This window comes from Gymnoscopelus braueri (genome assembly GCF_963280865.1).
Source record: "Gymnoscopelus braueri genome assembly, chromosome: 9".
NCBI classification, from domain to species: domain Eukaryota; kingdom Metazoa; phylum Chordata; class Actinopteri; order Myctophiformes; family Myctophidae; genus Gymnoscopelus; species Gymnoscopelus braueri.
In genome coordinates, this window is record NC_137610.1 from 39,890,512 (window position 1) to 39,916,568 (window position 26,057).

Genomic DNA, 26,057 nt, shown 5'->3' on the forward strand with positions numbered 1-26,057 from the left:
AGTCCAGTTGCTTGTTTTGGGCTTGCTGCGTAATTTTGTTTAAAACCAGTGTCTCTAAAACATTTTCATGTCAAGAACCCCCAAATTAATATGTATTTGTCTGCAGACCCCCATCTGAAAAAAATTTTATATATTTTTTGAAAATAGCAGATCTACAAGCTCACAAGTGTTGTGAGCTTGTAGATCGGCTATTTTGAAATAGCCGATGCCTAGAACTCGTTGCTTGTTTCTCTCCCCAAACCTGGCAACGCTGGTTGCTAGGCCGATGTGAAGCTGTCTTCTCTCTCAGCCAGCTCTGTCATGTCAAGTGCAGTCCTCCCCTTGCGAAGAAGACAACACAGTTAGCAGGCTAGTTTCTCCAGACAACAGTGGGTTGTTGCCGTTGGGCCAGAGAGCCAAGACATTTGGGCGGATAGCAGCAGAGTGAGATGAAATGACAACGTCAACATTACAGGTATGTTTAGCAGCTGAAGGATAGCAAACGTTGGCTGCAGATTCCTAAGGGTAACCGGAAGACTCGTCCCAAAACACGCTCGCCCCCATTTCTTTTTAGCCGCGGACCGCTCGCCTCCAGCTGTTCTTGTTTTACTGAGGATGTGGTTAGAAATAAGGTTATGGTTAGGCATAGTTTCACTGAGGTTAAATTTAGGAATAAGGTTCGGTTCTGGCCCCGTTTTACTGAGGTTACGTTTAGGAACAACTAAGGTTAGGTTTGTTTAGGCGTAGTTTACTAAGGTTACGTTTAGCCTGGAATACCTGGTGGCGACCGTTCCTAGGTCGCCGGGGCGACCGTGTTTTGGGGCGAGCGTTTTGGTATAACAGCTATGTACAGCTAAGCAGCGTTAGCGAACGGCATAATTTTTCTGCCATTGAACAGATTCCACCTGTGATTGCCGCTATCATACTGGAAGCTGGACACATCGTTTGAATGGCCTTATCAACAATTACACGAAGCGTCGTGGCGGGTTGCAGCCAACGATTGCCACATCATATGCTAACTAGCTTGTGATTGTTAGCCTGCTGCTCAAGTTGTGAGCTAGCTGGGTAGTGCCCACACAGATGATGATGATGATGATGATGATGATGCTGACTAGTCAAACCTCTGCTTGTGTGTTTTGTAAGGAGGATTGGCATTCTAGTGGAATAACGTCTGTCCCATACTGTAAATATAAATAATGTTAAATAAACTACACGACAACCACTGCTTGGTAAGGCTATTGCAGTAGCCTTGGATCAAGACTATCATAGATGTGTAATCGAGTCTGACTTTTACTTATAGATAGGCAAATGTGAAAATGGATAAAATACATCTATTAAAGTCTTGATCCAAGGCTACTTTCCTATCTATGATAATCATAGATATGCAAATGTCAAAATCGATTAAATACATCTATGATAGTCTATTGCATCATTTGTTTACCATCATTAGGTCGTATGCTGACTCTTAACATGAACAATTTCTGGTTTCTAACCTTCTATTTCCCTAGTTCCATCCCCCTCACATTCCTTTCTGCTCACCTACACGTATCGTATATTATCCACCTATTTATTTTTTCTTACAGAAAGCGATTGATCTTGTTACCAAAGCCACAGAGGAGGACAAGGCAAAGAACTATGAGGAGGCCTTGCGCCTTTACCAGCATGCCGTGGAGTACTTCCTGCATGCTATCAAATGTGAGTACAATATTCATTCATTTAGAGTCCTCCAGTGTTGAATACCGCATTATCATGTTTGCCTACATACAGTAGGGTGTTTGCTTTGTACTGCAACTTATAAGTTGCAATTCTTTCCATAGACAGTCTTCTCCGTGAGAAACACAAGTCCTATCTGCTTTTATTTAACAGTGATAAGCTCATTAATATTGCACCGTCCTCTATGGACTGCTTGGATTATCCACTTTGTATCTGAAAGCCTTTCACAATAGTCCACTGTTATGTTATGAGCAACTTTGTCAATAACTCTCGTGAAGGGTTTTTCGAAGTGTTCTTTTGCTGTGATTTACACCTGTGTTACTTGCATGTGCTCATTCTCGCCAGCATGTGAACAAAGTTGTTTTCGGGAGTACTCAACATCCTGCTTGTGTTCAATTTAAAAAAACATAAATCATTTCAAGATGTCCAACTTGGCAAGCCATGGTGAACAGAATAGGTAAATACATGTTAAGAAATTGCATATGCAGGATGTTCAGTGATGTAAAACGAGCTCTCCCCAAAACCTGCTTTGGAATTCATCTCACACACCAAGGCTTGCAGATACAAAGAGGATAATCCACAATATTGGTGAGTTTATCACCATCAAATACCATCAGATAGGACTTTTCTTTGTAATGAAGAGGGCTGTATATGGAAGGAATTGCGACTTATGGCTTGCAGTACAATGCAAACACCTGCGGCTAAGAGAGAGCCATTTACCTCCTTCATCATAGTGATGTTTAACACATTCTGGGTTCCTTTGTTTTATTGTGTGTATTTTCTTTTCTTCAGATGAAGCCCATAGTGACAAAGCAAAGGAAAGCATACGAGGGAAGTGCATGCAGTACCTGGATAGAGCGGAGAAGTTAAAAGACTACCTGAAGAACAAAGACAAACAGGGCAAGAAACCTGTGAAAGAGGCACAGGGCAATGACAAGTATGCTTTCACTCTACTGCTTTGCTCTTATTATTAAAACGCTTTTTGGGGACATTTTTCAATACAGAACAAAACATGCTCCACAAGACCGCACAATACATGCAAATAAATAAATATTAAAAAGCACAGAGACAAAACAGCCGAGACGACATTAAAATAAATGTAGAAAATGTTTGGCATTCTTCTTTATGTGTGCATCCTATATCCTATCTAGGAGTGACAGTGACAGCGAGGGTGAGAACCCAGAGAAGAAGAAACTGCAGGAGCAACTTATGGGTGAGTGTGCACAAAAATCTGTACAGTACATTTATGCACCCATGCATCAATTTTTTTTGTAATTGGAATACAAATGTTTACCATCATAGAATACATATTCAATGGCCTGACATGATTGGCAAAATGGATGCATCCAAACAATAATTCTGTTTTTTATTTTTATATTATTTATCACATTTCTGTCTTTGACAGATTATATAATTCAGCTGTGTAGTTGAAACATAACTTAAATATATATGGCAGGTTACAGGTTTGTTCACTTCTTTATTTCACCTGTCCCATAAATGTTAGGGTTTGGGTTTGCTCAAGTTGATCAATAACGCTTCTCAATTTCTATACAGGTGTCATTGTAATGGCGAATCCCGAAGTCTGGATGAATTATATTGATCTATAACACTTGGTCTTTGTGTATTTCTATGTACAGGTGCCATTGTAATGGAGAAACCCAACGTCAGTTGGAATGATGTCGCTGGACTGGAGTGTGCCAAGGAAGCTCTCAAGGAAGCTGTAATCCTACCCATAAAATTTCCTCATCTCTTTACAGGTACTGTGCTGTAGGGTTGACCATATTTACACGCTGGCCATTTTGCTGTTATGTCATTATCACCATTTTCACCCTGTCAGATGCAAAAGGGCTACAATGTCACATGTTCTCATCATGACATAATTTGTTCTATTCAAAATATTCCAGGCTATCAGTATGTAATGATGTCCTATTACTATGTCTGTCCCAGGCAAGCGTACTCCATGGAGAGGCATCTTGCTGTTCGGCCCTCCGGGGACTGGGAAGTCCTACTTGGCCAAGGCTGTAGCCACAGAGGCCAACAACTCCACCTTCTTCTCCGTTTCCTCTTCAGATCTCATGTCCAAATGGCTTGGGGAGAGTGAGAAGTGGGTGTCTTTCTTACAATAGGCCCACCCTACACTGTAATTAATGTGATGATTTAACTCTGAGTGTAAGAATTAAAAAGAAAAATATTGTAGCAGAAATGCTACAGTAAATAGTAATACACTTACCCATGCCTTTCTTAAACTGTTAAGTTTTATGTCATACATTTGACAAAACTGTGGGCATTTCAAAACATAGGCTACCAATTAGTAAGAACAAGGACTCACTTTTGGGAGTCGAACCATCAACGTTCCTATAGTGGTATTAAACGTATTTATGGTCCAGACAGTCACCACCCCCATTCATTCTCAAAAGGTCTCTGCCCTCTGTTGTTTTTTTTATTAAATGTCTGTGTCCATCCTTCCTCTCTCCGTCTCTCAGACTGGTAAAAAACCTGTTTGATCTGGCTCGCCAACACAAACCCTCCATCATCTTCATAGACGAGGTGGATTCGCTGTGTGGCTCCAGGAATGAGAATGAGAGCGAGGCCGCCCGCAGAATCAAAACCGAGTTCCTGGTACAAATGCAGGGTGAGATACTGTACAGTGCATACTTTGATACATGCACTTAATGTGTCATTAATTTAGGTCTTTGCTGTATGACACTAACAAACGTTGTCCTATTGACTCCTGCTCTGATCTGTCAGGTGTGGGAAATAACAATGATGGAGTCCTGGTCCTGGGAGCCACCAACATCCCCTGGGTCCTAGATGCTGCCATCCGCAGAAGGTCGGGGCAACCTGAATGTAGACACAGTTAACTGTGTGTTTGAATGTGTCTGTCAGTTTCGTATGTGTATATACATTATGTGTATATTGTAGGCCTGTCCCCAACTAAGGATTTGTTTAGTCGAATCTAATTGGCGACTAATTGACAATAGTCGACTGGCAGTCGACTAATGCAAAAAAAAAACATATATATTTTTTTTTCTTGTTTTTTTTAAGGGCCAAAATACATTTTATTTCAAAGGGCCAAGTCTACACAGTTTGTTTTGTGTCTCCAGCAGAGTTTCTAGTGTCTCTATCTCTCTCTGGAAGAGGTTGCACATGAACTCTGCAGCCGCACTGAGGCGCTCCAACACAAACAATACCAATACAAAGACGAGGAATAAGAAGAATAAAGTGGAAGTTACGTGTGGTTGCAGGTGTAGACTTGGCCAAAAAACAATTAAACAAATTTTTGGCCCTTAAAAAACAAAAAAAATCGACTAGATTCGACTAAGAGACACGCAGTCGACTCGGACCCCCCGCGACTAACCAGTCGACTATTCGACTTAGTCGAGGTCAGGCCTAGTATATTGGTAAACATTAGTTGTTGTTTTTCTATGACATTACTTTATTCAAAAAGCATATTCTTCTTTCCATAGTGTGGAGACTAGGTGATCAAATACTATGTGGTGCGTCCGGCTTGACCCTTCCAATAGACACAATTGGCTGTGTTTGTGGGAGGGAAGCCAGACAGGGGGCATGTTTTGTTGCTGCCTTAACGGCTCCTACAGGTTGGTCAAGGGCATCTGTCAGCAGGGGTGTTTAACTATGAGCAATAAGGGTGTTCCTCCACACGCAGTTGAAAAGAAGTGGCAGACAATAACATGTGTATCAGAGGAGTGTGTGGAGGAACATGTGATTTCAATACCATCCCTAGGACCAACCTGTCCAAAAGACCAGTAGAAGTCAGCAGTGACAAGACTACATAACTGTGAGGGGAAATCAGATAATTGGCATAATTAAATTGGAAAAAAAGGGGCGCAATTGGCAAAAGAAAGAAGAAAATATTCATCTATAACTTGACAAATGAATTCATAACATCCCTATTTTGCGCTCTGACTCAGGTTTGAAAAGCGTATCTACATCGCTCTGCCTGAGGAGCCGGCCAGGTCCCAGATGTTCCGCTTGCACCTTGGCAACACGCCACATAGCCTGAGCGAGCCTGACGTGCGGCAGCTTGCACACAAAACACAAGGCTACTCCGGGGCCGACATCAGTGTCATCGTCCGAGATGCCCTCATGCAGCCCGTCAGGAAGGTCCAGTCAGCCACGCACTTCAAAAAGGTAATGCAACACAGAGACACTTCCTTTCCGCAAGTGGGAATGTGACATTCAGTACATGGCGCCAGCGCACAGCGGAGAATAAATAAAGCTTATCACTTCTGGGATCTCAGATCCCACCATGTCTATGACTTGGTAATTTGTTTTTAATTAGTATGGATTACCGTTGTAAACTAAATTGAATAGTTTGAATAGGTATGTGAGTGTGTCAGTGTTGCTTATTTGAACAACCACTGTATATTCATTGTTCTGTTTTTGTTCTATGACATGCTGAAGTGAAAACAATATGGCGTAAAACATGAAATATAGAGATAGGATGAGATTTATTACAAATATTTCTGTATCATATACTGTACCTGTAGGTATGCGGTCCTTCCCGTAGTAACAGCCAGATAATGGTGGATGACCTCTTGACCCCGTGCTCTCCTGGTGATCCTGCTGCCATAGAGATGACCTGGATGGAGGTGCCTAGTGACAAGTTACTGGAGCCCATCGTGTGCATGGTGAATGACACACATTGTCACACTTGCAGTATAATACACGTCTCTAATGACACCACCACAAAACACAATACAATGAAGCAACTGTTGTTGTCTGTCACTCACTCACTTTTTAAGCACTTTCAATCTGGCGTCCCTGTTTTATTGTAGACCGGCAATTTTTTTATATTTGTTGTACGAGAATGGGGCAAGTATATAGAGCTTAATTGGTAATTACATGCTGGCCACAGCGGCCAGTGGGGAGCGGGTACTTAATTGGAACCAGGGTTTGCATACAGACCTATTCCCAGTGTAATGTTTTTTATTCCAGTTTTTGGTTCCTGCTGTCCAATTTTCCCATTAACCTAGAGTGTCTGTGTGTAGTAAATTTGTTGTGTGTTTCTCTGTGTTTTCCAGTCCGATATGCTGCGCTCTCTGTCTACCACACGCCCCACAGTCAACACTGAAGACTTGTTTAAGGTCAAGAAGTTCACAGACGACTTTGGAATGGATGGTTGAGTGACAGAAGAGACATATCTGGGAAGAAAGAAAGTGAACCCCTAGTCCGCCTGAAGGGTCAAGCACCCTCAAGTACCATGCATACCCAACATCTTGACCGCTGTACCGTGCTGCACGCTTTCTACTCTCAAGCGTGTGCTTGCTTCACTGCCTTTCCTGGATTTTAAAGTTAAAAAAGCAATGGGAAAAAAAGCTGGTGTGTAAGAAATACAGTGAAGAATTGTGTATTTTGTACTTCTAATCCACCAGTCCTGTTTTTTAATCCATGGAGGAGTGCAATTGATAAAACAAAAAAAACATCTTGGTGGAAAGCGATTAGCCGACTCTGTGATATACAGTACCTGTCAAGCCCCATTTCAGACAGTTGGCAGGCACTACAGCATATTTACAATTGTTTACATCAAACCTGCATTGGCAAGAACATTTAAACAAATTATTATATAACAAGTGTTTCCCTCTCTGAGCCTCCACTGTCGACTGTTCTTTTTGCCATTCTGCACTTTGTTTTGGATCACTACAAAGGACCGTGACATTTGAAAAGCTTTTTGAAGGAAAAGTTTGTGTGTGTGTGTGTGTGTGTGTGTGTGTGTGTGTGTGTGTGTGTGTGTGTGTGTGTGTGTGTGTGTGTGTGTGTGAGAGAGAGATATTTTACTACATTTTGTGTTCATGTATTTATATGGTATTATTTAACAGCCCTGTTTGTTTATTTGGTTATGCTAGATTCACAACTCACCCAACGTCTCTCAACAGCTATGTCGCTATAGCAGAACCGGCTCCATAAGCGATGACCTGGGAGAAAAAGAAACTAAACTTAGGGCGCGCTCCCACCGCACTTTTATTTTACCTCTGGGGCAGAATCTGCCAATGCTTTGTCAATGTAAATGCGTGGATTCACTTTCCGCAGAACGCAGACCGTGCGTTTATCTGCTCTACACGACTTGTCCATTTGAAGCATAAAACTGCTGGAGGCAGGAGCTGATTTTCCCTCTCTGTCCAATCGGGTGAGTCGAAGGCGGACCGTCCCAAGAGGAAGCAACATGGTGCTCAAGGCAGAAGGCGGGCTACGGGGAGGGTCCTGAACATTTGGCGATGGGTTCCCAGATTGGAAAGTGAGTGACGGGCGCGTCACTCCCGTTTTTTAGAATCCGCTGGCTGCAAAAAACTGTGGCCGCGCACAACCTGCGTTTAACGCTAGCCGACCATGTTTTGGTGGGAGCGCGGAAAAACCCTAACCCGAGCGCGGAAAAATCCGCTCTTGCATGAATCCACGCATTTACATTGACAATGCACTGGCAGATTCTGCCCCAGAGGTAAAATAAAAGTGCGGTGAGAGCGCGCCCTTAACAAGTATTTGGTATAAAATAAAATAAAACACCTGAGTCATTTCACTTTCAACTCAACTGATTTCCCTCCAAAAAAAAAGAAAGTCACAAATATATTTGAGACAATGCTATAAATAACCATATAAAGAGCAGCTCATTTATAATTTTAGTGTAATGATTCTCATCTTGCATGTTTCTGCCTCTGAAACGAATGAATATTCAATTTAAGAATATGGTGGGTCAAATATTTCCAAAAGTATTTTTTTTCCTTTTACTGGCCTAACAGTGTTAGCACTATTTATATTGTATTTATTTTAGATCACCTACCGTATTTTATCAGCTCAACCATTTGTTTTGCTGTATGATAGACTGACCCACTTCATAGCTCATTGTTGAAGGTGAGAGTTGTTTACACTTGGGTATTTCCTCTGTTGACCATGTTATGTCACTGACTTCAATGTTTGGGAGTTATTTTCTTTCAAGAAGTAGGCCTATTGCAAACTATTAGGGCCCACAAAGATAGAGTACCATGTTGTTGAAAACGTAACACTACCAACCAATGATCTGACACTACAAATTCTACTTTTAAGTTATGCCATGGTCACTATCTGTCTAATTGAGTAATCCTGCTCGTTGAGGTATCCCACTAGTATCGTTGTTTGTGTAGCTACTGGTTAAATTCAAGGTCAATTATGGGCCCTATTTTATCGTTTGCCCTATTTTATCGTTGGCCCATGTAACCAACTAATCTAACTTGAATTAATAAACAGACATTTCAAATTAAAATGTGACACATCTTGTTGTATAATTTCCAGTGGTGTATAAAGTAACTAAGTACATTTACTCAAGTACTGTACCTACAGTAAGTACATTTGTGAGGTATTTTTACTTTACTGGAGCATTTCCAATTTTCAGTACTTTAATTTCTACTCCACTACACCTCAAAGGCCAATATTGTATTTTTACTCCACTACAATTGTTTGAAAACTTTAGTTACTTTGCAGATATAAATTATTATATTATAAAACATCAACATCAGTCACTTTAGCCCAATTTTATACATAGGCAATTTGAAAATAGCCGATCTACAAGCTCACAACGCGATGGATTGTAGTATTCTAAATTGCCTTATAAGTTTTGTCACCATAGCGACAATATGTGGTCGGCTTCATAGTGGATGTCGGGGCGGCCCTTTTACCACTGAAAGAAGAAGTTAACTTCAAACTTAAAAATAAAAAATAAGCCACGGAGCACTGCCATTTTGTTTTCAAAAGTCAGTATTGGAGGTCATGGTGCTGTTCATAATAATATAATAAAGACATTAAATGATTCCAACAGTGGAAACTACTTACAGCTTGACCTGGCTGAGGTTTTTATATTTAGCACCTTTGGACTCACAGGCTGCCATACTACCAATTGGATATATTTTATTTTCTGGCCAAAAAGTGGATTTTACACAAAAGGTGGGGTTCTGAGAGTTCCCACAGCAGAGAACAGGCTTTCAACAATCAAAGACCGTCTTTGTTTCAGTGAGTAGCAAAAGTATATTGCTTATTTTTACTTAAGTGTAGACATTGTGCACCTGTTCAATGAGGGAAATACACTTATGGCCGCATAGCGTTAAGGAGAACTCTTAACGCTATGGACCACAGCAAGGAGTTCCCCATGGTTCAATACTTGGGCCTCTTCAAATCAACATTTACATGCTACTGTTAGCCCAAATTATATTAAAAAAAAAACTTACAGTACCATAATTATGCACATGACACTCAAATTTGCATAGCTCTCTCACATGATGTTTGCCCCATAGATTTGCTGTGTTTGCGCATTGAACAGATCAATAACTGGATGTGTCAACATTTACTTAATTCATCATTCTCAAATGCAACATATTTCCAAAAATCACTCATGCTGTTTTGTAACCGTTCTGGTCAAAAGTCCAGTCAAATACACTAGAGAGATATTGAAAGAGGAAGTAGTAGGCCTAGTACAATTATTTGACCTGACGAAGATGTAATCTGCACCCTGTGATAAAAAAAAAAAAGCTGAAATCGTTCGAGTTGCTCCAGTGCCTTCTTTATTCAGCTATATGTGTTTCCGCACCTGAGACGCACTAGATCAGCCTGATTTCGGCGTGAGGCGCAGTGGAATATCCCTTTAATACAATTATTTGACATTTGTCCAGAGTGCTTCATATTTGACACTTAACCACAACCACCCGCATACCATAGCACTGTGACAGCTATTTTCAAGTGGAATAAACAAGTCGAGGTAAGAGAGCTGAGAACAGCACTGTGAGCAAGAGGAGGAGCTGCTACATGTGGCAATGGTGTGTGTGTGTGTGTGTGTGTGTGTGTGTGTGTGTGTGTGTGTGTGTGTGTGTGTGTGTGTGTGTGTGTGTGTGTGTGTGTGTGTGTGTGTGTGTGTGTGTGTGTGCGTGCACGCGCATGTGGGCATACAGCTTGTGTGTTAATGTTGAGCAAGAACAGTGCAAATTGTTTTCTTCTTTTGTTCATGACCATGATTAAGCAAATTTTAACTTCAGTTTTCGAGTTTAAATTTTGCTGAATGTGCCAACATGTCCTTAATCCACCAATGATAAAACTGATATACTGTAATTATCTACACCAGGCCGATCTTGCAAACCGCTGGAGTGGTCAGAGTCAGTCTTTATATGCACACTCTCCCAGTAAGTAGGCCAAGAAAGACACCACACTACAAATTATCTCTGGAATCGTGACAAACACGTATCATGCAGATTTTTTCATATTCCATTCCAATGCGCTATGATTGCCTTCCAAGATTTGCGTGATGAGTCTATTTTACAAAAATGTCAAAACTTACACAATGAAGGGGCTCTGAACAACTCAGAGCCAAAACGATTTCGCTACAGGACCCGATACACCAGCCCAATGTCGACGCTGATAAGTGTTGGAAAGCATCTGTGGCTGAAAATCTGTTGTAGTGTGTGCGGTGTGTACACAGTTGTAACCGGTCATTAGTTGAAGTGGTATGAATATGATCAAGCTCAGACTAATGTCGAGCCAAATGTGCCGGGAACCCCAAAGACACAGAGACAGGCATAGGGGTAAAAGGAAATGTATTAAATAATAAATGGGGGGGGGGGGGGGGGCAAAACTAAGGGTATTTATTAAATATTGTATATCATATAATTAAATATTTAAAAAAATATTTTCACAGAATCAAATGTTTTATGGTCATGATTCACCAGGATCCTGGATGACTTGATTCTAGGCTTAAATTAATTTATATAAATATTTTTGGAAATCTCTATGGGAAAAATGAATGGGGTCTGGAATGATGGAACCAGAAAATGGCCGCCTCTGCTATACCCTATAGAAGGCTCTGGGCCAAGCCCCCAGAACCCAGTGGTTTCATTGAAGCCAAATGGACATGCTGGCCATTCATGGTACTGCAGCTTAGTACCTCAACATAAACGAGCGAAAACGGTTTCGACCAATGGGCTCGACTCACGAGCATGCGCACGAGCTTGCACACGGGGCTGCGCGCTTCTGTGACGCAAAACGCGTCACAGAAGTGACGCACTGGGGCCCAAAATAGGCCGCGCCCACCAAATTTCCAACCCGGAAGAAGGGGTGATTCAGGCCCATGCGCTGGGTGAGCAACTGCTCCCATCCAACAAGTGGATGGGAGGAGATTTCGGGTGCCCTCTCTATTATTTTTAACTCTATGCTCTGGGCACAACAATTCTTTGAGACACACATATAGTAAGGCGGGAATTTGATACCATAGTGCACTTGGTGATACAAGCGTGAAATTTGGCACAGATGACCCTAATTGATAATCAACCTCTGGCCACGCAAAAATCCTAAGATTTCAAGATGGCCACCACAGGTTTTCAAAATGGCTGGAACTGGACCAACATTTTGGACTATATCACTTTGCTGGGACTGTAAATCTTTGATTTCCCACTTATTTTAATATAGGAGAATATGTTCTGAAGGTATTTCTACCAAGTAAGATAAAAATAATAATATTAGGTTCCAATATGGCGGCATATTTTCCAATATGGCTGCCGATAAATTGCATAAATGTACATTCACATGAGCTTGTAGCACATGTATTTGTATTAATTAAATAGATTTGGTAGCTTTTTAATGACCTAGGGCAACAGACTTTTCAATATGTTCACCAATAAATACAAAAACTTATATATATATAGGGATATTTTCTCAAACAGGTGCTGACCCTTTTCTCTTTCCGTGGAAGGACAAAACTGTATGGCATCTGCTGAACACATGAAAGAAGCAAAGACCTGATGACTTTGATCCAGTAGCTGATGCATTTTCATGAAGGGGGATCCATCTGAGGTCCTTCGACAGCTTTTTCAAGCCAAGTCTTTGTGTCTGGGTAGCTCAGTCGGTAGAGCTTTCACCTTCGGATCACATGGTCATGGGTTCGGTCAGGATCAGTGTATGAGTAGGTACGGTGAGTGTGGCGCTCCACCTCAGCAATACCAGGGGGTCTATAAGACCCCTGCGTTCTCAGCTGATACTGACAATAAGTCTCAGACTTACTTAATATGAACAAGTGCAACTGCTATGACAACAACGTCAGTATCTGAGCTGCGAATCATGATGTGTCAGATGCTATCCTCTGCAGCTCTGCCTCAGATACTGACATTGTTGACATAACAGTTTCACTTGTTCAAAGACTTGGCTTGAATTAGCTGTGGATTGCCTTTGGAAGGAGGGAAGGATCTCAGATGGATCCCCGTTCATGAAATTGCATCAGCTATTGAATCAAAGTCATCAGGTCTTTGCTTCTTTCATGCATTCAGGGGATGCCACACAGTTTCGTCCTTCCATGGAAAGGGAAAAAGGTCAGCATGGCAGACAACTTCTCCAAATTAGGTTCAACACCTGTTGCAATAAATGATAAACATATGCAAGTCATTGAGGAGTTCATAGTACTCATGTACGATAGAACTTCATAGAAGTAGTTCCTACAAGGAAGTGAATGCAAGTGAAGTGCATTCCAAGTAGGACATATATGGGGCCAGTCACTCTTGTGCAGTCCTGTTTGCCAAATTATGCCAGAAGCTGACACGATGTGGATGTAAAAAAGCATGTTCTGGACACTGCAAATGCTTTAAGTTTGGACTTATCTGCACACCCCTCTGTGGTTGCAGTTGCTAGTACACTGGCCTGTCACTTGCCCAGCCACCATTGTAAATGAGAATGTGTTTATAATGACTTATAACAAAACAAAAAGTAAGCACTAAGCTTTACCAAGCTAATAAATCACTTTCAAATGTTCCATAAATGGATTCTGTGTATGGTAATGAATACAAATACATGTACTACAAGCTCATGTGGATAAACCATAAGCAGATGCACATTTCTGCAATTTATCGGCAGCCATATTGGAAAACATGCCGCCATATTGGAACCTAATGTTATTTTTTATCGTACTTGGTAGAAATACCTCCAAAACATATTCTCATATATTAAAATAAGCCCCAGCAAAGTGATATAGTCCAAAACATTGGCCCAGTTGCAGCCATTTTGAAAACTGGTGGTGGCCATCTTGAAATCTTAGGATTTTTGCGTGGCTAGAGGTTGATTATCAATTAGGGTCATATGAAGGACATCTGTGCCAAATTTCACGCTTGTATCACCAAGTGCACTATCGTGTATTGAAAACGGCATATTCCCGCCTTACTAATATGGGTATTTCGGGGCATGGTTGAATCTGCCATTCCTTTACCGGGTGAAACAACACAGCTTTCACCATTGGAATTGCATTACGGAACGCACACATTGTTACATTGTATGGGTGTATTTCATCATAGGGCAACATATGGTGAAGTTTTGTAGTGCAGGTAATTGCAACAACCACCGATCTTGTGAACATTTTAAACGGGACCGCAAAATATTCTAAACTTTTCGCGATTCTGCCAATAATCATATTATTTGAGACACACATCCGAGTTTTTGCCGGGTAAAACAAGGGAATCACGTGACGTTGATCCCCTTCCCCTATTCGCTCATAGTAGGACATGATGTATGTGTAGGCAGAAGAATCACAGGTGACAGGTGAAAAGAGATGGAAGGAGAAAGCGCAACATTTTACAGTTGTCCAAAGTGCCTCATATTTGTCACTCAGAACCGTTTGTGGAGGCACTTCCCACTTGTCATCTTTAGCAAGTTAACACCCGCAAACTATAACACTCTGACAAGGCGGGGACACTAACACAGTGACAGCTATTTTCATGAGACGAGTTAACTGAAGACAGCTGAGAGCAGCACTCTGAGTGAGTGAGAGATGGGGCAAGTGTGTGTGTGTGTGTGTGTGTGCGCGCGCGCATGTAGCCTGTGTGTCGCTGTGGAGAGAGAAACATGCTGATTCTTTTCTTTACTTTTCCACTAGACCAAGTAGACTTATACTGTAGGAGAGGGTGTGGTGGGTCATCACCCATGTACTATATAAGCTCTAGGAAAGTCTTTCATCTTGAAATCTCCCTCAGTCTCTCATTCTCTCTGCTTCTATTTACTCCTCTGCAGCAGAGATGGATTATCAGGGACAGGAGAGGGACATGACAGAAGACCAGAAGAGCCTAATCAAGCGGGACCTAGAGAGGGTCTTCCACATGACAGTTTTCAAGGCAGAGCGGTTCCACAAGAAGGCAGAGCGCTTCACTCTGCAGGTTAACATGGAGACACGACAGGTGGCATGGAGGCGCACTGCAGACAAGACTGATAGAGTCAGTAAGTAAAACGCTGGCTGATAAAGTTTAGGGTTGGAGTGACCCAGCTGTGGTGTTCAGATCGCCACCGAAGATTAGATAATGGGAGTCTACATTAGGGATAGAAGTACATAGTTTTGTTACAAATTCAGCATTGTCCCAATTCGGAGCATATTCACTTGTTTCCTAGGCTGTGTGTTTTCCACTTCCTGTCGATTTCATTGGATATCATTGGTCATCTGACCAGTTTCATTGGATTTCATTGGATCAAATCGACAGGAAGTGGAAAACACACAGCCTAGGAAACAGGTGAATAGTTGCCAGAATTACAGATGTTTGAGATAGAGATGCGGTCACTATAAATGATATAGCGGCCTTGTGGATCAGAGATGGTGTCTACTGGAGAGAAAGGAATGTTCTTATTTATCAGTATAGCTGTGCCTCTAGAGTTAAAGCTAGAGTGAAACACCTGACCCACCCCAAGGTTTACACAATCTGGATTGATCGGAGTCACACAAATGTGTTTCCTGTAAAAATATGATATCAGTTTGCAAACTCTTCAAGTGTAAGAGAACTCTTGAGCGTTTTACTGGACCATGACAGCAGCCTTAAAGGCAGAGTACTTTTGCATTGAAAATCACCCATTAAGGTAATTATTAATCATAATGTGTAAGGGAGAGCTTGGTATGTGAGCAGGAGCAAGAAGGAAAAAGAAGAAAAGATAAAAGGGATCAAGTACAACAAAATGGATTATACTTCACAAAAGTTACATTTAATGTCACTAAATCAAAGGCAATCGGTACCCACCCACAGTCCCCATGGTTCTTTCTTTGAGCAATTGATACAAGGAAAGAAAAACAAATAAAGGACCCAGTTCCTATTTCCTACGCTTGTCTCCCCAGTTGAGACAATCTGCAGGATGTAGAGTAGACTAGCAGCAGGATATCAAATATATTACATATAAATAATAAAAAAATAAATTACATATTTTGTTAGGATCATTCTTGGGTGTTTATTCCATTTACAAAAGCAATAACAAAATCTATATTTCCTCTTGTGTTTCAGTGGACCTGTTTGAGATCAGGGAGATTCGTCGTGGTAGAAACTCAAAAGATTTTGAACACTTCAAAGACAGCAAGGACAAACATGATGAAAATACCTGTTTCACAATATTCTATGGCTCAGAGTTTGTACTGAACACACTGTGTCTTGGAGGTGGGTATGTAATATTATGTGTGCAACACCGAAATCATATTGTTTCTCATACACAATAATGGCTTTATAGTATTTTGCCAAATATATTTTATATGAAATGCTGGTGAAACGTCTACGGATTTTCCAGCTGATTCAGCGGAGGATGCAGACAAATGGATGTCAGGACTGGAGTTACTAAGACAAGAGACACTGGCAGCCCCTACTCCAGACATCATCAAGAGGTACTCATGTACATGCAACGATAATGATAATGAACATGTTATGAAAGATATGGTTATCTTACAAAAAATACTTATTTCTGTACTTCTAGTTGGCTGAGGAAACAGTGGTGTTCTATCAATCCGACTAAAGAGAAGAGGTAGAGTATTTTGCTTCTTGTATCTTGTTTGTATCTTAAAGTAGTGGTTCTCAAAGTGGGGTCCAAGGACCCCCAGGGATCCTTGAAGGGGTTCCAGGGGGTCCCCAGCAACCACTTTAAGCCTATTTATAGACAATCTGCAAGCTCACAATGTATCACACCACAACACATTGTGAGCTTGAGGATCTGCTGTTTTGGAAAAATGTTGACGCCCTAGCACAAAATCTTTTCAGATGCCCCCCATCATATCAATTTGGGAGTCCTTGACATGAAAATGTTTGAGAACTACTGTATTAAAGGACCATACCAGCATTAACACATGTCAATGTCATTATAACTGAGTAAACGTAGACCATTTTCCAGACACATTCCCTGCCATTGACGGAGATCTCCGTCATTTCAAATCCACCCGTTTACCGCCATTGGCGGAGATCTCCGTCATTAAAAAAAACAAAAAACGTCCAGAACCCAAGATAACGTGATCCGAAGATTTACTGCTCCATTCACTTCCTGGTTAACTTATTACTTTAAAATCCTGTATATCGGCTCCTGTGTTTTACTATGTATTTTTGGCCAAACATGCTATTTTCAACTGGGTAAAACAAGAGAACTGGAGGCGATGACATCTTTCCCCCCACTTAAGTACACTGTATATATATATAAAAAAATATGAACAGAAAAGTAATGGAAAAAAATCACTTATTGTCTACAATTGTTCCTCATACAATATTTTACAATACCTAGTAAAGAAGAAAGCATTTGTAGAGAAGAAAACAAAATTAGATATAGACCTAATGTATGTTACAATACATATTTAGTACCCTATTTGAACTGCCCACATATAGGACTGCAACTTTATTTATTGATATGACGACATAGACGGTTAACTGCCCACAGACTCCAAAGGTTAAACGTCTACCAAAAAAAGGTCCAAATGTCCATCCCTAGTATGGAGGGCCATACAGCAGTTCTGGAGACCCCAGTGCTGGTGGAGGCTCTGTGCATCACCAAAACCTTTTAACCACATTGTTCTCCGTACTGAGCATTGACATTAGCCATATGATCCATCTTTAAATTCACACCAAGCAACAAAAGAAAAGCAAATAATGTTACGTGCTGTCCACAGACGGGAACATTTGTAACCACCATACAGTGTCTCCATTCACCATCCACACGGATCAAGCATGAATCAGGCACCATTTGTCTATCAAGTTTTCGCTCTATGCTGTTTCAAGTTCCCTTCATTCATACTAGAGCTGCAATGTATTAACAAAAATGTTTTCTCTCTACCTGTCATCTACAGCATCAGCTTGAAGGAGTTGAAGTCCCTCTTCTCTCAACTTAACTTAAAGACACCTAGCACACAAACCCTCAAAGAACAGCTCAGGGTACTGTATCTTCACCCTGTCGTCCTCACTGAAATGAACAGCACAATATTTCAATTTAGAAGTGTGAAAAAATAACTTTTCCTTTCAGCTGGTCTTTAAATCACCCACACCACAATGGGAAATTGTTGAGGTGCATTGATTCAAAATAACAAAATACTTCATTCATGTGCATGCATGCAGACCCACATTGTCATTCACCTTACTTTGTTGAACTAAGAAATTCCACAAATTGTATTCAAATATACTCAAGACTTGTCAGACAAGATTACACAAGTGCACACCTACCGTACAAGCAGGCAGCTCTCTCACCTTGGAAAGGAAAGAAAGTATCATACTCAAATAGTATGGTAAACCTTTCTGAATTGTGTGTGACTGCATGTGGTGTATGACAGGAAATTGTTTCTGCTTTCCCAGGAAGTGGGAGCAACAAAAGACCAGGTGGACTATGAGCAGTTTCATAAATTGTACAACCTCACAATGTTTGAACAGAAAGAAGTGAGTCTGAAATTAACTTGTGCTGTTGTTGTTTTAAGAAAGCACTGAAAATCCATTCTAATGCTTGTTATTCATTCACATTCACTATCATTCTTTTGATGTTAGATCCTTGAGGAGTTTATTATGGGGTAAGCATCTACTTCAATGGGCGTTGACCTTCACTGCCTTATGTTTATATTCTTGATTGGCCATATTGATAGCTTGTTTGTAGCATGTTAGTGTGGTGTTACTGTGCATTGGGTCTTTTCTATCTTGTAGTAGCACAGATAAGCCTGATTCGTCAGAGGTTCTGCTCCATGACTTCCAAGAATTTCTCCTTCACCAGCAGAAGGTAAAGGAACCATATATTATACTGAACAATTAGTATAAATATTCGTTGTTATATTTCAGTCATGTCTGTCTTTCTCAATTTACCTGTGTCCACTTCTTCTACGTCCCTCCCTCCCTCCCTTCCTTCCTCCCTCACTCACTCACTCACTCACTCACTCACTCACTCACTCACTACTACTACTGACATTTCTCTCCCTATTCCACTGTCCCAATCTCTCTTTCTTGCTGTGTCCGTCTCCCTTCCTCTCTCATCCTCCAGGAAACGTGGGCCATTGATCAGAATCAGGTCAGAGAGCTGATGGCAACCTTCATTGATGACACCATGAGGAAAACCAATGACCCCAAGTTCACTGTCAGCGAGGTGCTGCTCTCTCTTTCTCTCTCTCTCTCTCTCTCTTTCTCTCTCTCTGTCTCACTGTAAGAGTTGAAACCAGACTTCTCTTCTCTGTATCCTTCACAGTATTTAAGTTTCCTGTTTTCCAAGGAGAACACAATTTGGGATGAGAAGCTCAGCAGCGACATGGATATGAACAACCCCCTGTCTTATTACTGGATCAACTCCTCACACAACACGTCAGTACGCCAGCACACGCATGCACACACAATATTTGGAAAAAATGTGGCATATACTGTAAATGCTTTCTCTCCCTCAAGCACACACTCACTGCTCTGAGACGCATCGTTTGCTGAACATTAACTTTTTTATTTTTTTCTCTTTTTCTTTCAAATTATTTAGCTATTATTTTTTACAGTTATGTATTAATTTATACAGTTTGTAAACGTTGCTTGCTGTTATTTAACATATTACCTGTCTATGGGTTTGATATTCTAAGGTACCTGACAGGTAACCAGTTTCACAGCGAGTCATCCCCAGAAGCCTACATACGCTGCCTGCGTCTTGGCTGTCGCTGCATTGAATGTCAGTGGAATGGATGAAATATCTTTATTTGGCAATTGTTTGTATTACCCTTCCATTATACATATAATACCTACCTTGTAAATGAACAAAAAAATAAAGGCTATGGTGGGGGATGTACTATATTGTCTAGCTTACTACAGTTGCAGTAAGTGTGGTACAGTATATTGTGATTATATCACAGCTAAGGGACGTTGTTTGGCCTGACACGAAACGGAGGGCTGCCTTTACAGCAACTGTGATATAACCACAATATACAATCCTCTGTGATATAATTAAAATATACTATGGCCTTTTGTGAGTTATTACTTTTAAAACGGTTTAAAAAACCCGAAAAGAAACAAAAAAAAATATGTTTTTAATAACAATTTAATTGCGATAATTTCTACATGAGAGTAGTATCACTGTACAAACGAGGCGGTTGCTATTCAGTGTTTACATTTACATTTAATTATTTTCAACTTTGTCAATCTAATCTTGCCAAAGCTCAGGTTTAGGTCAAAATGCATGCACTGCTCGATCCACTCCTCCATAGTTAGTCCTCCTTAAATGTTGTTAACCTTAAATGCTGACATTTTGTTGTTGATTATTGTTTCTACTTAGTGCCGTTATAGAATTTGTAGCCTAATGTTTAGTTTTTTTGTTTGTTAGTTTTTTTTGCTGTGTAGTGATATAGAATATGGTATATGGTTATACCACAGCTATCAACCAATCAAATTGCAGGAGTTGAGGTACTGTTGTATAATTCCAGTGGACTGCTGGGATGGCCCAGGGGAGCCAATCATCTGCAAGGGATCGACCTGGACAACTAAAATCAAATTTGTGGATGTTGTTAAAGCCATCAACGAGCATGCCTTCATCACCTCAGAGTTAGTGTCAGAATAAGCCTTCCTCAATTTCTGCATTGCTCTCAAACACGTGCACGCACACACACACACACACACACGCACACACACAAGACACACACGCACACACAAGACATGTTATTCTTATGTTATTCCACAGTTACCCATTGATCCTGTCCATAGAGGAGCACTGCAAACCTGAGCAGCAGCGTCACATGGCTCGTGTCTTTAGGGAGGTGTTTGGGGACAAACTGCTGACTGAACCTGTGGAAGAAATCGCTGAACAACTTCCCTCTCCAGCACAACTCAAGGGAAAGATTATACTCAAGGTACAGTCTCTCTTTCGCTCACTGGCTTTCTTTCACATTCTCTTTCTCCCCTACTCTCTTTGTTTGTGCGTGTATGTGTGGTGGTTATAATGTATGTGTTGAGAGTTAGAAAATGGTACACAAAACAAGCAAACATTTTTTCTATTCTCTCTTGCAGCACAAAACTCTAAACATGGAGACTGGATTATCGAGGACATTAGACAAGGTGGGAGACCAGCAAGATCCAGTAGAACTGGTACTGTAAAACAGTGATCTTTAATGGCCTTTTATATTCCAAAGTGCATCGTAGAAGGATGAACCCCTCTCTTCATCCTATTCTGTCGTCAACATATACAGTATAGTCCTCCGCAAGGTGAATGGAGTACATTATGGGTTTGAACTAAAACTAGAACTCGCTTTGCAACACCAGTGCCCACTTGCTTGCAGGGTGAATTATGGGTGAATTATTTCTTTAATATCTGCAGAAAAGGGGCATATCCATTACTTTTTATTAATTTTGTTTGGTTGGTTTTGATGGTTTGATGGTTTAATGGTTACATATCCCAAAATGAAAGATCATATCCACATTAATTTTGTTTGCAGAAACATTGCTACAGGTCCATTTAGAGTTGTACTGTAAACTTGTTTTATCCCATATTAAAATACATATTATTTATCCTATATAAAAATTGGCTAACGGGAGGACCGGCAAACATAATAGTTCCCAATGCAGCTACGTCCAAATATGGAGTGTGTTGTCTAACCTCAATGTGTCATCATGGCATCAGGCACTAACAAATCAGTCAGATCCATATATGGGCACAAAAGGGGGCATGCCCATACAATGATAACATCAGGGATCTCCATATATGGGCATAAAACTGACAAGGACTGACAGATACAGAGATCTCCATACTTTATATTTCCCCATGTGCTGGTATGTTAATTTATGCATCTACGATTGCAGGCCCCCAAAAAGCTTGAATAATTTATAACAGCAATCTAAAACAGCTATATCATTTGTAAGATAATCAACCAGAGGAAGATAACCAAACACTGAGGCACTAGGCTGCCATAGTTGTTAACAGGAAGCGGTTGTTTTGTTCTGACCAATCTCAGGACAACATTGAGGAAAAACTGAAGGTTGCCATGGAGATGTCAGACCTGGTGGTCTATTGTCAGCCTGGCAAGGACAAGTACAACCTTGGTATATCTCACGCACACACGCACGCACACGCACACACACACACACACACACACACACACACACACACACACACACACACACACACACACACACGCATACACACCTAAACAACACACACACACAAAAATACATATAAATATACATACACAACAAACAATGAAATACAAGATATCATTAATATCATTTAAATTTTGGGGATTCATTCAAACAATTCAGCTCCCATTCAGCATAGAAATTCTGTACGCTTCAATTGAATACACTCCTCACTTCTGTCTGCCTTTTGTAAATGTATCCTCCCGTTCCACAGACAACTACACTTACAAAGAGGTCCGTACCTTCGCTGAGAACAAGATTCCAGAAAAGAAGCAGATCCCAGGCTTCCTACAGTACAACCGTAAGGCCCTGAGTCGGACCTACCCTAAAGGCGACCGTTTGGACTCCTCCAACTATGACCCTTACCGTCTGTGGGCCGTTGGTTGTCACATGGTGGCACTGAACTTCCAGACTCCAGGTCAGTAGGCTGGGCTGAACACGCAGACTATAAACTTCAGCCACACACACACACACACACACACACACACACACACACACACACACAGGGCCGCACCAAGGGTAGTGCGAACTGTGCGGCCGCACAGGGCCCCGCGCTTGGGGGAGCCCCGCAAAAAAAACGAAACTGTTTTATGAACAGAATCACATTTATTAAGAGTTATAAAAAGAAATAACCGCAAATAACCACCAAAAACTCGGAAATATCCGCCCAAAACCGCCAAAAAATCGTGCAATGTTGGATGACTAATATAAGATAATTTAATGATTGTCTACCCTAGACAAACACACCCAGCTGAACAGCGCTCTCTTCAGTCTGAATGGGCATTCAGGATATGTTCTACAACCGGAGTTGTTGCATACAGATGGCTACGACCTGGACAAGAAGAAGGTCAAGTACAATATTGGTGTCAGGGTACGTCCCCTCAGATACATTCATTATAAATAATTTCCCCTTTTCTTTAATCTATTTCTCCTCGTACAAGTTTAGTAATTGTGTATAGTATGATTAATTTAATTAACATCAGCGTTACATTTTGCTGTATAATATGTCTCCATTATGGCATGGCATGCTCAGGGTATTCTGTGTTTGCTGTCTGCTGCCCCATGCAGGTGATTGGAGCCAGGCACCTTCCTAAGCCAAACCGCAACATCGCCTGCCCTTTTGTAGAGATTGAATTGTGTGGACATGGACACACTCATGAGAGCAATTTCAAGACCTTTGTCGTTCGTAAGTCGGGGTAATGTTGAAAGAATAGGGTGTAACGAATTAAAACCAGGCGTCTTTATTTTGGGTATATCCATATACTGTACGCTGAAAAAAGTTTAAATCTCACATATCACGATGCGATGCATTGTGAATTTGTAGATTAGCTATTTTTGATGTGCGACACCTTCATACGACAAAGTACAAAATAGTTGTTAAGAAAGAGGCTATTGTATTTGTATATATTGTATTTTTCGTTATTGCATCACTCATGCACAAGTGAGTAGGCTCATGCACAAGATGGTATTTGGTTTAAATGCACATTGTGAATATAGATGGTATGAAGATACTTAATTCACATTCTACTTGAAAGTGCTATGCAAATGCAGAGCTTCGGTCCATAATCCATAGTTAACTTTTAGTTAATCATCAGCAATCGTTTTGTTTTAAAGTGTCAACTTCATTCCAAAAGTCTTCTTATTTTTGAATGAATCTGCTCTAATTTTTGTTAATTTAGTTCAATTTGTGTGGGTGTTTCCCAGGTGATAATGGTCTGAATCCAGTGTGGAGGGCTCCTACTGCACCATTAACCTTTCCAGTGTACGAACCAGAGCTGACTTTCCTACGGTTTGTGGTCAGTGAAGAGGACGTGTTCTCAGACGCCACCTTCCTGGCTCAAGCCACGTTTCCTTTTAAAGGAATCCACACGGGTAGAAAACATGCGCGCACACACACACACACACACACACACACACACACACACACACACACACACACACACACACACACACACACACACACACACACACACACACACACACACACACACACACACACACACACACACACACACACACACACACACAGCGAGGGACAGTATACAGATGGATAGGGTAGATGCAAAGACCCCCCCCCCTCCCCCACACACACACACACACTCACACACACAATATTTACAAATGTTTATGTAATGCATACACTTCTGCTCAGTGTGCATGGTGTGTGCAGTGGTACAGGTTGTTTAGCGTTTTGCATGTTTTGACAGGTTATCGTTCAGTACCGCTGAAGAATGGCTACAGTGAAAACTTGGAGCTTGCCTCTCTCTTGGTCTACATCAGTATAAATCAAGTGCAGGCGGGAAACGAGTAAGTTCTTAGCACATTGTAGATCTGTCTGTGCAGAAAACCTGAAACTTCTTCCATTGCAGCAACAACAAATAACATAAATATGTGCTGTTTCCACTTGTGTTTTAGAAATGAAGAGAAGAAAAATAAAGAGCAGTAAATTCTATCCATGAGAACTTCACCTACCATCTGAGGCCCTCTTTCCCTGCACAATGGTGACATGCTATGGTTACTGTATTGCTCGTCATCATTTAGAAAACCATGCTTCAGAATCCTGAGTGTTGTTTAATTAATGTAAAAAAGTTACTTTTGTAACTTTTTGTTAGGACTAACTCAGGATTTTGCTGTGCTTACTGCTTAGCCTCTCTCTTTGAGCACATTGTAAGTAAGCCACTGTCACACCACACTCTGTCAATTGAATTGATGTTTGGTTAAAATAAAAACTGTTATAAGTGGACAGGGAGTTAGAGACAGAAGTATAAATAAATTAAATTAAATTAGTATATAATATGAAATCAAGAATCAAGAAATTGGCCTACTGTCAGTGTGTACAAGACCTTTGGCACTTATCAGTCCAGTGGTGTGCGAGATTAGCTCCAGACATAAGCTACTAGGGAGGCTGTTGCAGTTTGGAATTATATATTAAATAGAATCTGCAGTTATAATAATGTTGACCGTTTGCCTGCTGTGTTTTATTTATAATTCTTTATGAATTGAGACAATAAAGTACCCTATGCTATGCTTGTGATAACTTTTGTGTTGCTTTGTTATCTTATTTGTCTGTTTCCCAAACGCACATATTTACACATGTATATTCTGACTATAGGTCAAGTGACACATTTTTGATTGATTGATTGAATACTTTATTAGACAGAAATGGCACGTGGTATAGTTAGACATTAAGGCTAAAAGGATAACACAAAAAAGTCCTGGAAACTTGTTTCCATTGTGATCTTTGGATCATCTGAAGCGTGCCCTGGACCAGAGCTAGATCATCTGGTAGGCCTATAAGTGTGGACATGGACAATAGGATACGTAATTTCCATTCAATGTGTGAGGACCAGATTGAGAGCTCTTGTGATTGGTAACCGGAACGCTCGGCAGTGCACTGGCTGGATATAGCCGAAAGGCTGGATAGCCGAAACGTTTGTTAATGTCTAGGCCTGTGGAGAAATAAAAACTCATGATCTTGTCACTCCGAGTGCAACCTTTCACTTGCCATAATTATGTTTGTTTTAAGAGGACTACACACCAGAGGAGTCAGAGCGCGGGTGGTGGTAACAAAAAGCTGATTTGGTTGCCTTCAACCATCAGTAGCATGTCATTCATAAAAGGAGAGATGGGGAGGCATACTTGGCTGGGCAAGTGTCGGAAATGATAATAATAAATTCACACATCAAGTGAATTGTGAATTCATTATTATTATTTTCCGGTATTCATAATATTTATTCAATATAAAGACAAAATGAAAATGTGCTGGTCCCAAGCGGGGTTTTAAGCCTTTGCCCTTGGAAAGGTTTCCCCTTGGTCGTTAATAATTGTATTTTCTTTTCTATTATGCTTTATTAAATTGAAATTGTATCAAATATTTGAGGGATATGTTATGTAGCTAGACCTATAGTAGGATAGGCCTAGCTATGGTAGGATAGGCCTAGCTATAAGTATCCACTGGGGAAAACCCATGAAGTAGCCCATATCCAACCACCCCGCTCAACGTCATCAAAC

At 40.8% G+C, this 26,057-nt stretch overlaps 2 protein-coding genes across 3 annotated transcripts; both read left to right on the top strand.

The window, feature by feature from the left end:
- Positions 1-274: 274 nt before the first annotated feature.
- vps4a (vacuolar protein sorting 4 homolog A) lies at positions 275-8,927 on the top strand. 2 transcript variants are annotated; one of them, XR_013933799.1, is made up of 12 exons: positions 275-454; positions 1,563-1,674; positions 2,485-2,629; positions 2,844-2,905; positions 3,330-3,449; positions 3,640-3,796; positions 4,176-4,324; positions 4,441-4,522; positions 5,625-5,844; positions 6,204-6,344; positions 6,738-7,435; positions 7,483-8,927. XR_013933799.1 is itself a non-coding variant. In XM_080438609.1 (11 exons), the coding sequence occupies exons 1-11, from the start codon at positions 434-436 to the stop codon at positions 6,837-6,839; spliced, it is 1,311 nt and encodes a 436-aa protein (XP_080294735.1). In that variant the 5' UTR covers positions 275-433; the 3' UTR covers positions 6,840-8,927. The 2 variants fall into 2 exon arrangements, 1 of the variants encoding a protein (XP_080294735.1); XM_080438609.1 differs by having other exon boundaries at positions 6,738-8,927.
- A 612-nt stretch (positions 8,928-9,539) lies between these two features.
- Positions 9,540-25,064, top strand: LOC308091752 (1-phosphatidylinositol 4,5-bisphosphate phosphodiesterase gamma-2-like). The gene is made up of 22 exons (XM_080437468.1): positions 9,540-9,690; positions 14,710-14,913; positions 15,957-16,106; positions 16,234-16,327; positions 16,417-16,464; positions 17,768-17,852; positions 18,267-18,347; positions 18,453-18,475; positions 18,606-18,678; positions 18,937-19,038; positions 19,138-19,250; positions 19,511-19,596; positions 20,345-20,462; positions 20,599-20,767; positions 20,925-20,972; positions 21,866-21,953; positions 22,261-22,464; positions 22,784-22,917; positions 23,115-23,232; positions 23,751-23,918; positions 24,254-24,353; positions 24,462-25,064. Exons 2-22 carry the CDS (start codon positions 14,715-14,717, stop codon positions 24,490-24,492), a joined length of 2,232 nt encoding a protein of 743 aa, XP_080293594.1. The 5' UTR covers positions 9,540-9,690; positions 14,710-14,714; the 3' UTR covers positions 24,493-25,064.
- The last annotated feature ends 993 nt before the right edge of the window (positions 25,065-26,057 follow it).

Coding starts and splice junctions, on each gene's coding strand:
- LOC308091752 (XM_080437468.1), top strand. CDS start 14,715: ATGGATTATCAGGGACAGGAGAGGGACATGACAGAAGACCAGAAGAGC. Junction 18,348..18,452: donor CAATGTTTGAACAGAAAGAA/GTGAGTCTGAAA, acceptor TTTTGATGTTAG/ATCCTTGAGGAGTTTATTAT. Junction 20,463..20,598: donor CATGCCTTCATCACCTCAGA/GTTAGTGTCAGA, acceptor GTTATTCCACAG/TTACCCATTGATCCTGTCCA.
- vps4a (XM_080438609.1), top strand. CDS start 434: ATGACAACGTCAACATTACAG. Junction 455..1,562: donor TGACAACGTCAACATTACAG/GTATGTTTAGCA, acceptor TTTTTCTTACAG/AAAGCGATTGATCTTGTTAC. Junction 2,906..3,329: donor ACTGCAGGAGCAACTTATGG/GTGAGTGTGCAC, acceptor TTCTATGTACAG/GTGCCATTGTAATGGAGAAA.